General features: G+C 48.3%; 1 protein-coding gene across 1 annotated transcript in view; it reads left to right on the plus strand.

Annotated features, from left to right (window-relative positions):
- Positions 1-1,894: 1,894 nt before the first annotated feature.
- LOC144147404 (uncharacterized) overlaps positions 1,895-13,893 on the plus strand; it is a 43,228-nt gene continuing 31,229 nt past the window's right edge. Inside the window, exon 1 of the mRNA XM_077679529.1 lies at positions 1,895-2,060. Within this exon, the coding sequence (XP_077535655.1) occupies positions 1,908-2,060 (153 nt within the window). The 5' untranslated portion in view covers positions 1,895-1,907. The remainder of the gene's footprint in view (positions 2,061-13,893) is intronic.

The raw sequence follows: 13,893 nt of genomic DNA on the forward strand, positions 1-13,893 counted from the left end.
GCCCGGGTTTTTTTTAAAGACGAGGGTCTTTCTTGGGCTACTTAAACCCAGAAGTTTTGGTCTGTCTGTATGTCTGTCTGTCTGTCTGTCTGTAACTCGATTCAGCCACCAAACAAAGTAAAATGCTTACTGCGCAATAGTCTTATATACTCACAGCCAAATGTAAACGTCTAAGCCCGGTTTATATGTTCATACTTGTCGACGTTGTTGAACAAGAACAAAGCATTACGCAAATATAAGACAGGAAATTAGTACACAAGGGATATTTACAGTGTTCCTTTATTAAAATTCCTGGGGGCTTGGTTTTTGGATAGCAAATGATATTCTACATCTACTGAAGAAAACCGCCGCCTCCTGGCGGCATATGAAAAATTACGCGGCAACAGCAACGAATGGTTCCACTAGCTAGGTTCCACGTTCTGCTTGGAACGCACGTGGAGCACGGCCACGTGGTTCTATAAACCTTGTAGTCGGCCGCCTCCATTCACGCGCGTCTCCGCCGTACTGCAGCGCTGGCATCGAGGAACCCCGCCTGTAGCAGTGGAACGCGGTAAATTCAAATCGCCTTGAGCAAACCTTTAGTGTGTTTACCTTGGGATGAGCGCGACGGAACAGGAACAGCATGAGACGTGAGCGGGGAAGCGAAGGGGGGCATTTCCTTGGCAAATGCCTGCAAAGACTATCGACTTTTGACATTTGCAACGAAAGGAGTAGATACGCGGCCAATTTTTTTTTTCGCTTCGTCCCCACGTGAGGTACTACAAACGTATGGGGCCGGTAAGGCAGTCCGTAAAGGGGAGGGCAGTCCTGGTCTGGCAACCATGGCGACGAAACGAAAAATGGCGAGAAATGGAGGGAAAATTTGCGGTACTCCAGCCTAAATGCTACCCGGAAAAGCACGCTTGCGGGGACATTTCACTTGCGGAGCGGTGTTCGATATATCGAATGTTCCCGTGATCCAGGTTTGGGTGCAAGCGTAAAACAGCATTATAATTTTGAATGGGATTTTCAAGGGTATGGTTATACCATTCGGTATATGCAATAATTGGATACAACCGGGTTCGATATATCCATGTTCGACTGCACATTTGAGCGAAAATAGCTCGTTCTCCAAGCTTACAAGCCCTACCTATTTTGCGTTTGTATTGCCAGCCTCAGCCAATCGCACAGCTGTACATATTACGTCAGAGGTTCTAGTGCGAGAAATAAGGTGGTGAGTCTCATGATAATTCGCTCTTTTCCTAATAATATAGAGTCGATCCCGCATATATCGAACCAAGATATATCGAATTATTGCATTTATCGAACAGTTCAAAGATCCCCTCGAAATCCTATGCAAAAGAACATATTTTATATATCGAAATATCGATATATCGAACTATTTTGCGATCCCCTTAGAGTTCGACATATCCGGGATCGACTGTAGCTTATTTGAGCGAAGTTTACGTTAAAAGTGGTGTCAGTACGATCATAACGAGGCAATCTTTAGAATGAACCTAACTTTTCTTTTATCGGCATGGCCCCTTTAGGAGTCCTTTCAGACACAAGGAAGTAGCGAGAGCGTTTGTCAGCATTTTTAGGGTACCTTCAAACACCGCAGATATCCTGGATGCACGCTTGGGGTGTAAAAACTTCGTTAAGGTTGTAAATAACGGCTGTTCCTTCGGTTGTTGCAATGGATTGTTGAGTTATTGTCTATAGAAAGGTTTTTGCACGTTAGTACGTCTGCGAATGATTGCAGTATTAATAATAATAGTGGAGGGTATCGCGGGGTGAGTTTCATGTTTTGTGTCACCAATTCTCGTGAAACGTGAATGGTGCGATGACCATTTTACAAAAGCGATTTGAATGCCTCGTAAATATACCTTTCTTCTCCTTTGCTTACTCAGCGAAAACTCGTGGACGAGATGAAAGACAAGTTTCTCTCCAGCCTCACCTCTTCATCTTTGGCCATCTCGGTCTCTCTGTGTACTCGGCCGTACTTTCCTAGACAAGATATCACCTTTGGGGAGGAGTGCAGTGTACTAGGATTGACAAAGATATCGAGGGCAACGCCGCAGGTGAGTGGCCTCACGGCATTTTTTGCGCTTCGCGTTAGCTTACGCCTGCAGTTTCATCCGGGAGATGAGCTTCACCAGAAACGCCCTCTTTCTGCCTTGGCCTGGCGACGTTTCGCAGACGCTGTAAGCATCTTTCTTTCGCAGCCAGTGCCTTCAGGAGCATCTATGGCTTTGTGCCCACGTCTGCATTCGCGAAATGCTGTTGGGATGCTGGTGGCGGTAATTATAGATGTCGAAAAATCGGGCAAATCCGTTAAAGACGAGTAACCTAGTGAATTGGGCGAGTTAGCGGAAGTGTATATCGCAAGACAGCGCAAACGCGCACGGACGGAACAAAGACAAGTACGCACAAGCGCTGATTTGGCAGGTACCTAAAAATAAGGCAAACAGAAAGCAAAAATGAAACTAAAACGGGCATCTTTACAGTCGCAGTATGCCTTCGAAATTTATATGTGCGATTCCGATAATTTCTTTAGGACGCAAAGTAACCCCATTCTCGAACACTATTCCTTTTTTGAGTGCATTTTAGTAGTAGTAGTATAAAACGTTTATTGGAGCAAAATGGAAAAGGAAAAGGGTGGTGGTGAAGTGTCCCTAGTCCAGGATGCCTGTTGACCAGGCCGACTCAATGGCCCGAGACACCAAGGCCCTCTGGCGGGCCGTGTCCGGGCTGGTAAGCCCAGTCTCCCACTGCTTCGGGGTGGGGAAGGGGGGTGGGTTAGGACAGTGGGAACATGAGTATACGAGGTGGAATGTGGTGAGTGGGGTATCGCTGTGCTGGCATTGACGAGGGTAGATAGTGGGTGCCATGTGGTGGAGGATGACGAGATTGTAGAAGGTACTGGTCTGAAGGCGACGATATATTATGGCTTGCTGGTTGGTTAGGGAGTGGCGTGGAGGGGTAGACCCGGCGGGAGGGCATTTTATGTAAACTTTTTCTCAATTGTTTTGGTAACGTTTCTCATAAATTAATTTAACCAGTATCCCAAGCTTCTAATGTCGCGGAAAGTTTTCCGTAATAGCCACTGTGTTTATTTCAGCCAACAAAGGTAAAAATCAAGCGGCGTTTCCCCGGCGTTCCTTCAATGGTTCCGCAATACTCGTTGTTGGCCCTTCTTGTCCTCCAAATTTATAATAACCACTTAACGTAGTGCGTTTCGTACTACGTTTGTTGTTCGCCGATTATTGCATAATTTGCAGACTAGTTACACTTACAGGGAGATGCAAGTGCTGTAAAAGAGTTAAAACATGGTGCATCGATCTAACGTACACATATACAGTCAAATTGCGTTAGAATGGTGGTTTGGGCTAGCTGGCGCACACTAACTTGAATCCAAACAGCGCAAAAAAGACAGGACAAGAAACGATGACACACGGCGCTGTCTAGCAACTGGATGGTTTATTCCCCGGTTTACGAAATATACTCAAGGAAGGCAGGCGAGATGGAAAACTCGATTACAAAAATGGCTTATGGGCGTCTATGGAAAAATTTACGGTGAGCTATGGCCGCCTATGGATCCCTATGGTCACCCATAAAAGGCCATAAATTAGGCTATAGCCAGCTATTAATGTTTTTATGCATCCTGCACTAAGGAATGCAAACCATACAAATGTCTTTGGACCATTATAGAACATCCTAGTATGTTTAGTCTACAGAGTCAGAGCTATTCAGGTTACTGTAGCCAGCTAAAGAAATATGTATGGCTTTAGTTCTACAGACGAGCCGCGATAAAGCTTTGTTGGCTGGCTATTGACCATTGTTGAGCTATAAGTCTACAGACTTGAAACCATTGAGCTGTCTTTTGCCAGCTATTGAAAAAACATTGTCCTAAAGCTAAAGAGAGACAGCCACAAACGCTTTTTTGGCTGGCTATGGGCTGTTCTTTAGCTCTAACTCTACAGACTCTATTGAAGAGTTCGTCCTAAAGCTAAAGACAGAAAACCATAAAAGCTCATTTGGCTGTCTATAGGCTGTTGTTTTGCTCTAAGTCTGCAGACTTAAAACCATTCAGCTGTATTTTGAAAGCTACAAAGGAATTTGTAGTAAAGCAAATGAGAGACAGCCATAAAAGCTACTTTGGCTGCCTATGGACCGTTGTTTAGCTCTAACTATACAGACTCAAAACCATTTCGCTCTCTTTTGCCAGCTATTGAAAAGAATTCGTCCTAAATCTTAAGAAAGCCATACAAGCTCATTTGTCTTGATATAGGCTGTTGTCTAGCTCTAAGTCTACATACTTGGAACTACTGAGCTGTCTTTTGCCAGCTATTGAGAAAATTTTTCCTAAAGCTAAAGAGAGGCAGCCATAAAAGTTTCTGCGGCTGGCTACAGCGCAATGTATGTGTAAACCTTTAGACGTGTGACAATTAGGACACATTCCGCCGGCATAACGAAAGCTTTTGGCGCAGAATTTACAGGCCTGCATCCATAAAAGCTTTTTTAGCTAAGTACATAGTGACATAAGGCTCCAACTCTCCAGTCGCTAGTAGAAAGGTGCCAGTCTATAAAAGCATAATTCGAGCAACCATTAAATCACATTCCGCTGGTTTCAATATAACTTTAGACGCGAAATTCATATACCCATGATTTGCGTAGCTATATCTACAACACAGATTGAATAACGATGAGGTTGGTCGGTCGGTTGAAAGTATACGAAAGTATTTGTTCAATAGCGTTCAGTACTTGTTATACCAACAGTACACGGGAAAAGTACAATTAAAGGCAGCTACTGATTAACGCTTCAATTCAGGTTGCAACATGGTATACTGCGCGTCAGCAAACCTTTCGAATGAACGTTGACCGATAGACATATACGTTCGGAGAATTCTTCCTCTGCGGCCCTTGGCTGCCGCGGTCATAAAGCGGGCTTCTTTGAAAACTGCCCTCTAAGAAATATGGTGGCAGCTGCGAAAAATCGCATTGCTTTTCCCGCGGAGCCCACTTTGAGATTAGTCATTGAGAAAGGAGGAGAGCGACCCACGCCGGAACTGAGGAGGCACGGAAAGGAAATTCTTGGAAGGGATGAAAAGGTAGAGGGGACACCCCTGCTTTCTGTTTTATTTTCGGTTGTTTGTTTGGCACACTGGTTTTGGCGATGGGTACCGAAGGACACGGCCGGGCTAGAGAGGCGGCGTGCCCGTAGCGCGCGTCATCGCTGTAGCCCGGCCGTGCGAAGGAAGGCTTTCGTTAAAAAGAAAGGTCAGGAGTTCCGCGCTGTGTTAGTATTCGTGCGTGCAGCAATGATCGTGACAATTTTCGCTGAGTACTCGGAACAGATATAGTTTTCTCAGATGAAGAAGACAAAACATTAAGTGATGTTGTATATACCAAATCCAGTAATTACCAGCGAACAAGCTAGAAAAAGGTCGAAAGATGGGCATGTATCTCCGCACTATTTGCTAGAGCGATGGACCTGCTTATACCAGGATGTACTCAGTCAGCCACATTTCGTCTTCTTGCTGATGTGCGCGGGCATGGCGCTTGTTGCCTGGTGTTGGGAATTTACGATTCGATCGCAATGCGCTCGTGTAGATGGTGTGACGCTAAGCAAATGTATCGCTTTTCGCTGACGTAACTTTCGCTGTTTACGGTGACATCGTTACGGTTAATTCAACATCAACTTGAAGTCATGCGAAAATGGCTACGTGGGATACCGCGACAGGAATTTCATCTTATGCGAAACTCCAGGGTGAGTGATCTTACGAACTGAAGAGGCTGTATAGTGCGAGAAATGCAGGATTTTTTGGTGTTCAAGAATACGTTTCCAAACTACCGTGCACCAAATTGGCATTTCAACGCACACAGAAGTGAAGATTTGGCGGCGGTGATGTGAAAAAGATAATTATTTTTGTCGCGAACAGGGAAAACTTACAAGGAACTAGTTGAGCAGATTTTAAAAACGTTTTTTATTATTGCATTGTGTGCGACCGTGTTCATTGTTTTATTACGAGTGCATTTCCATTTTAGCTACCGTACTTGCTGCTTTGTACATTGAGTACTGAGTGTAATGAACGACTGCTGAGTTCTCTTTTCTGTGGACTACCCAATTTCCAATTTATTTCCATGTTCCCCTTTCCAAAATAAAACAAGAAAAAAAAGTGGGGAACAACACCCCCACCAGCAAAGCTATGGCAGGCTTGCAGCCAATCAGATATAAATGAACAGGGGCTAGCGCCCAAAATGCAGATTTCAAAAAAACAATTAGTCGAATAAGAAAAACACCAAAATACATGAAAATCGCAACACGAAGAGAGCACGGGAGCACCCCACTGCAGTTTGAAGAGGTCGTAAACTCTAACACATACAACTGCTAGAGGCAGTATCCGCATTTCCGAATTCAGGCAGTCTGTCTCCACCACAGAGTCCGGCTGCAGAGAAGCTCACCCCGAAGAACAGCACCAACGCGATGATCTGAGGATGAGGACAAGCTGTCCACTTCAGCACAGGTAGCAACCACTCACAGCACCTTAAATTTCATTAGGAGAGGCCACAAACTAGGACTGACAATCGCAGAGGCTCGCACTACACCCCCAAACAACACACATCGCTTCGGAGCCCATTTCATGAGCGCGAAACGTCCGGCATGTTCTTGCTCACAAAATCGACAAGCTGGATGAGGATTTGGACGGCCCGAGAAATGTCCAGGGCTTGTCGCAGATGTGGAGGTTCCAGGGGCAAGCGGACGACATGTTGAAGTCTGGTTATAATCGAGGCTGTCCTTGTGCAGTCCCGGAGGTAGTGGCTAACTGATGAGGCAAGCTGTCCACAAAAACATGTTTTCAGGTAGCAAGTCGATCCTGTAGAAGTAGTGCGGGAAAGGGCCATGTCCGGTAACTATGTGGGCGAGTCGTCTGGGCGGAGGAAAGCAGCGCGGTATAGCGAGCACGCTGGCAACCCAGCGAAACAACTCAGTGTCAGCGTTGTCGGTGTTCCATCGCTCCTGCCACTCTAACCGACCAGCCCTCAAAAATCCGGCCCTGACGATGTGCTTTGAAGCACGCGCTCCCAGCTCTTCACCAATGGTCGCCGCAGCTTTGGCAACGAAGTCGGCAAGCTCGTTTCCCCACACCCCCGAGTGTCCATGAACGTGAAAGAGGAAAACGGCAACAGAGGAAACCAACAAACGATAGCTGTTCTGAATTTGGTGAATAGTGTCCGATGTGTTGAGGGGTTTTTCGAGAGCAAGGAGTAGGGATAAACAGTCGGTATAGACGAAAACAGTGCTCGAGGGCGTGTTATTTTGAAGGTAAAGGAATAGACGATGTAGAGCAATCGCTTCCGCATCATAGGAGCTTGTGGGAGGGCTAATCCGGAATCGTTGGGTCGTTACTATAAAGTCCGGAGCACTGAACACGACGAATGCGGCACCAGCAGATGTCATGGTGAAGGAACCGTCCGTATATGCGTGTAATCCTGGACTTGTAAAGAGTCGTGAAGCCATTTGAGAGTCAATTCTGTTGTGCGGGATTCACAAACGAAGAGTAGGATGACAGCACGTCCAGTCTAGAGGGTGGTCCACCTCCGTTGGAGAAACACGTGTATTGGGCAAATGAAGAGGCCGTTAAGGTGAAAAAAATTGAAAAGACGCGTTTCAATGTCCAAAAGGATGGACAGAGGAAGTGAATTGGCCAACACCTCTAGCGCTGCGGTACGGGTGATCGTGTAAGCGCCAGTCACTACAAAAAGCGGAGAGCCCATCAAGGAGTGAATCTTTGCCTTAAGCGAATAATGCTGCAGGTCACCCCACCCACGCCGGTGCTGCATAAGTGATGGCTGGCAGAATAATGCGGTGGTAGAGGAGCCGGAGGTGGTTTCGGTCTAAAAATGAGTGCAACCTCGCAAATGCGATGAGTGCAGTACACATCTTTTCAACTCGGCCGCGCAGGTGATTCGCGTGGGCAACGAATGTCAAGTGCCTGTCAAAGACAACTCCCAGTAGCTTTAATTCTGTGACCTGCTGCCATGTTGTTCCGCCCAGATTGATTGTCGGCTTCCGCTGCGCTCCCCGCTCTCCCCTAGAAATCAGGAGGCAAGTACATTTGGTGGGGTTGAGTTGCCGCTTAGCCGTGCGTGTCCATTTTGACACTTGCTCAAGGGACTCATTGGCAAGATGCTCAATGGCCCGCCGCGTCTTACCCTTGACTACAACGACCGTGGCGTCAGCGTAAGCTTTCAGGTGCACATCCGGCGATACAGGAAGGCAGAGTAGGTCGTGGATCACAATATTCCAGAGTAGGGGACTGAGCGGCGAGCCTTGCGGGCTGCCTCTCACGGTTTGCGCCCGCACGCACCCAGCATAACCATTGTAATGAACCACCCTGTGGTGCAAAAATGACTGGAGCAGGCTATAAATGTTCGAAGTGCACCCATGTGTTGGCAAAAGTGCAGCAAATACGGGTGCCAGATGTAATCAAATGCCCCCTTGAAATCCAAAGATATAAGGAGGACCAATGATCCTTCGTCACGCCAAGCCTGAAGGCGCGAGCGCAGAGAGTGCAGCGCCGAGGTGGTACTTTGGCCTTGCTTAAAGCCGTACTTGTTCACGTGTAGCAGACCCGACTCGCGTAGAAAGAAGTAAAGGTGTCCATTGAGCATGTGCTCTAGAAGCTTGCCAAGCAAGGACGAAATACAGATGGTCCTGTATGATGAAGGATCATCTGGAGGCCGGTTTGGCTTTAGCAGAAACGTCACCCTCGCTTCCTTCCACACTGACGGAAAATTACCAAGACTGAGGCACGCATTGAATAAGGTAAGCAGAAATGAAGAAGTTCGTCCGACCAGGAGTGTCAACATATTACCGGTTATGCCGTCGGGTGCAGGAGCTGATTTGAGAGTTATATTTCGAGCAGCTGATCGAAGTTCATGCCAGGTGAAAGCATAGTCTTGAGATATCTGAACGTACGGAACTTGTACAATCAGTGTCCTCAAAGCTCGATGAGCGAGGGTGTCATGTCGGTGGTCGTCAGATGGCAGAAGAGTTCTAAATAGCAGGGCTGCAGATTCCAAGGTGGAGGAGGTAGTTGAATCGTCGGGAGAGCGGAGAGGGGGCAACACGGAAGGTGAAGCGAACTTTTGAAACGCAATTTTGAAAGAGACGCCAAATAAGTTCTTCTGGGATGTGTTGGTGAATTTTCTTCTAAAACCTTCATTCTTGGCTTTCTCAATGTGACGCCTGTACTGACCTAGCGATCTGTAATAGCAGAATCTGAGGTCTGCACGAAGTAGCGGATGACGACACGCTTGATACTTGCGCCGCAAAGATCTAACGAACGACCGTTCCCTCGCCAGATCATCCGACCACCATGCATTGCCCTTGTGTGGTTTAGGAACACTTTCGAATCTCTGCCGCAGTCGGGCCATTTTTTCATAAAACGTGTTAACGGTGTCTTCCAGCTTCTGTGGAGATTCGATGCTGTTGAAAGGCACTGTTTCAAACCAAGGATCCTGGACAAGATCCTCGACCAGACGTGACTCAGAAGCCTTTGTCAGCCGCTTCCTTCGTGCAACGGGGGCCTCTTCCATGCCAAAGACAACGTAACGGTGGTCGGAAAGCGTCGGAGTATCCCGAACTTCCCACAAAACTCTAGAAGACCAAGCCGTTCCACCCGCCAAAGTGTCGTCGATCCACGTTTGCGAATATTCGGTGGCAAAAGTCGGACGGAAGTCCAAGTCATTCAAAATTTTAAGTTGACGGGAATGAACAAACTGCGACAACTGCTGTCCTCTCGCATTCAATACATCACCCACCCAAAGGGGGTTTCTAGCATTAAAATCACCAGCAATGACCACATTGTCAGCGTTGTTGCTGTCCAAAAGGGAACCAACGGAAGAAAGAATATGGTCTAGAGCCACAGATAGCGCAGCGTACACTCCTATAAACAGTATTGACAGGTTAGGCGCGTTTAAAGTGGGGGCGATCACGAAAGGTGGCACGTGAATGGGAAACAGGTCCAAAGATACATTTCGGGAAACAACCATGCAACGTGGCGTGTGGGCATGGTGAAATTTAAACCACCGAGGCGGAATGCCTGGCACAGTCCCACCCCTAACATACGGGTCGCAAACCACCGCGAAGTCAATGTTTGTGGCTTCCATATAAAAGACGAAATGTTCAGTTACAGCGCGAGTGTGGTCAAGGTTTGCTTGAAGAAAGCGTAGTGGTGCCAGTTGTGAGGTGAAACTAAGTTGAGCCGGCAATTTGGGAAGCGTGCAGAGTGTCCTCGAAAATGGTTTTGGCGCGAAGTCTTGCAATGCGAGCTGTCAAGACCTGGCAGCACGGAGCATTAAAGGTGTGGTTGAAACGCTCTTTCCCAGAGGCACGACACTCCCGGCACACCACGTTTTTCTTATTTTCTAGGTTGCAAGCATCTGCCGTGTGCGCCTCTGCGCAATACGGACAGCTTACATGTTCACTTGGGCATCGGGTTGCCACATGGCCGTAAGAGCAGCATTTCGGGCAGGCCGCAACTTAGAAATTCTCCTTAATGGTGCAGGATGTCCAGCCTATCAAGAGTCAGTCCTCGTCTTTGAGTACTTTGTATACCGATGGAGAGACTACATTGTTGCCAGCACGATCCCTGAACTAGGGCCGATGATGGAAGCCCTCCTCAGGAATGTCCAGGTTGTTGCGCGCGCTTCTTAGCCCGCAAGATTCCAGGAACAATGCTGGGGTCGACGCCAGAAATCTTGAATTGCGGAAGGCGACGTGGAGGCCGGGTAACCCTGAGTGTAGTTTTAATTTGTGCATTTGAAGAAATCGCCTTTTCTAGATTGTCGATCGACTCGCGGTCGGCAGAGACAACAGTGAGAGCCGAGCGAGATGGAATGAGCTTCAACTGTTTAACCCCTATCCCCGAGGGGTCGTTACCGAATGTTGATTTCAGCAATGTTATGGTGTCAGGACCTGGATTTGCTGACGGATGAATCGGGGTCACGAAAAGGACATGGTTGGGGTTGTTTGCATAGGACATGTACGGCTGTGAACCATAAGAACCAGAACGTTGAGGTGCGGTGGGAGCGGACTGCGGAGCTGTGAAGTGGGCAGAGGTAGTCTTTGTGGTGTGGTTAGGGCCCTGTAGGATTTGCACAAACGTTGGCTGGCTGGCCTGAGGTAGCACCACGCCATCCGGAGCGGAATATGAATCCTGGTGGCGCCTATCTTCAGACACCTGCTTGCGTAGTTCTTCAATGCACCCTTCTGCCCGAGCAAGATCAGTCTGCAAACCAACAATTGTGGCTTGCATAGCAAAAAACAAGCCCATCACATTCTCTCGCACAACTACCGGCACCTTATAATGATTGTCCGAGAGGCAACTCAAAAGCTACTTCCCAATTTGCCTGGTGTCCCGAGCGTCTGCGGCCATCAAATCTTCATTTGTCCGCGGTAGGTGGTGTTGAGAGCTACCAGGGGGATTTTCCACGTCATCTTGATGAGGATCATGAGGGAGATTGTCCGTGGTTATGAGGGAATGATCCGAGCTATGACTGCTGAGTCCCTCTGCTGGTGTCTCGTTACATTCCTCAGCGTGAGCAGAAGTTTGGGATAACGCAGATCGAAGCGTTTCCTGGTGCAGAGTCCTTGTTGCTCGATTTAAGGGCTCCATAACTCGCTAACTGTATAGCGGTGGTGGGGTAGCCGAGGGTATTGCAAACAACGGTTGCTAAGCCTAACTGCCGATTTCAGTCAATAAAAACCTAACAGCCGACCATTCGCACTAGCAGCCACTCACCCGCTTGACTGCAGACGTTCATATTCTTGATGCGACGGCCGGATAAAACAGAGAACCGGTATAATATCCAAGAAAGGTCGTACCAGCGCAGAGCACAAAATTCGTGACTTCTTCGTCGTTTGCCTCGGGCCAAATCCCGTACCTGTACCCACTACCCAGTACCTGTAGGTATTTGTGTCTCGGCGGGCGTTCGCAGAGTATGGGCCGCGTAGCGTGGCTGTCGAGCGAGTAACGTAAGCGCGAGCCAGAGTGTTGGAATGCGTTTGCTGTGTGTTTCGATCGGCGTATGTTAACTGTTTACTGGCGGCGAAGTACCGTAGATAGTATCCCTTTATGTAATGAATTGGATGAATAAACCCCTTATTTTATTTTCCTTGAATGCCTGTGTTTAAGCCTTGTGTGAATGAAAACTGGCGAAGTGTTAGCAATCGCGACCTTGTACTCCGCGTACATCGCTGAAGTGTTCACGGAGCATATATTACAGAATACAGCTAGGCACACAACATAAGTGCCACAGGAGAAGTTCTACATTTCCGCAAGGCTATTTGCCGGCATGGCAGCGCGCTAATAACTTCTCAGCGGCTGCTGCTGTCGCTTTGTTTCAAGTAGTAGTGATTCTCTTCTGGCTGCAGCCCATGCAAGAATATTGTCACGGAGCCGAGGACGACGCAGTTGTTTGGAAAAGAAACGAGTTTATTGGAGCGAACTTGTGCTCCCCTAACAACTGAAAAGAATACAGAGGCAGCGAAGCAGCGGTCAACAAAGTGGCGTACGTGCGTCGGCGAGCGTCGCAGAATCGAATGCCGCGGCGTCTGCTGTGTAGGCTTTTATCTTACGGCGCAAGAGTTTCTGGAACCGTCGATTCGCATCCAGGACATTGTAGATCCCAGAAGATTATTCTTGGCTAGCGGCGTTAGGGCGAAACACAATGCTTATCTGAATGAGATATCCCGTGCGGAATAAAAATAAAGAATGGAACACGCGGTTCGCATGGGACACAGATAACAGAGCCGGGCGCGGCCGGGCATTAAAAACAAACAATAAATAAACAAACCCGTACATGGTTCGTGGCATTACCCCCCTCTAAGAGTGCATCGACCCGATGCTAGAATAAAACGACAGTCCTAACAAACAGCAGCAACAAAACAACAACAAAAAAAGTTCGTCATCTTGCGAACCACGGTTTGAGGCGAATCACGTGGACGACTTCGCGTCGCGTGAGTCGTCGTGATGTGCAGGAATCACCACTGGGGACCACTTCGTAGGTTAATTGGCCAACACGTCGTAGAATCTGGTAGGGTCCGAAATACCGTCGCAGAAGCTTTTCACTGACTCCGCGTCGTCGAATGGGAGTCCAAACCCACACACGATCCCCTGGTTGGTACTCGGCGTCTCGGCGTCGGAGGTTGTAGCGGCCGGCATCCACCAGCTGCTGGTGAGTTCTAGGAACTCGAGCGAGCTGGCGGGCCTCCTCCGCACGTTGAAGGTATCCTTAGACTCGGCGTTGAGGTCGTCGTCTTCTACATGCGGAAGCATGGCGTCGAGCATCGTAGTCGGCCGTCTTCCGTAAACAAGCTCGAACGGTGTCATCTGCGTAGTTTCCTGCGTCGCTGTATTGTACGCAAACGTGACATACGGGAGGACTTCGTCCCAAGTCTTATGTTCAACGTCGACGTACATGGACAGCATATCCGCAATCGTCTTGTTCAGACGTTCCGTTAGTCCTTTCGTTTGGGGGTGGTACGCCGTCGTTCTTCGGTGATCCGTGTTGCTGTAGCGTAAGATTCATTGAATCAGCTGCGCGGTAAAGGCCGTTCCGCGGTCCGTGATTAGGACTTCAGGGGCTCCATGTCGCAGCACAACTTGGTTTATAAAAAACTTGGCGACTTCTTGGGCAGTCCCCCGCGGAAGAGCGGTGGTCTCTGCTTAGCGCGTCATGTAGTCTGTCGCTACGACAATCCACTTGTTCTCCGATCGTGACGTCGGGAACGGGCCTAGAAGGTCCATTCCATTCTGTTGAAAGGGCCTCGACGGGGCGGCGATCGGTTGCAGAAGTCCGGCGAGTCTTGTCGGCGGCGTTTGTCGTCGCTGACAGTCACGGCAA

This window comes from Haemaphysalis longicornis, unplaced genomic scaffold (genome assembly GCF_048455015.1).
Source record: "Haemaphysalis longicornis isolate Haplotype H1 unplaced genomic scaffold, Haemaphysalis longicornis Haplotype H1 scaffold_7, whole genome shotgun sequence".
NCBI classification, from domain to species: Eukaryota; Metazoa; Arthropoda; class Arachnida; order Ixodida; family Ixodidae; genus Haemaphysalis; species Haemaphysalis longicornis.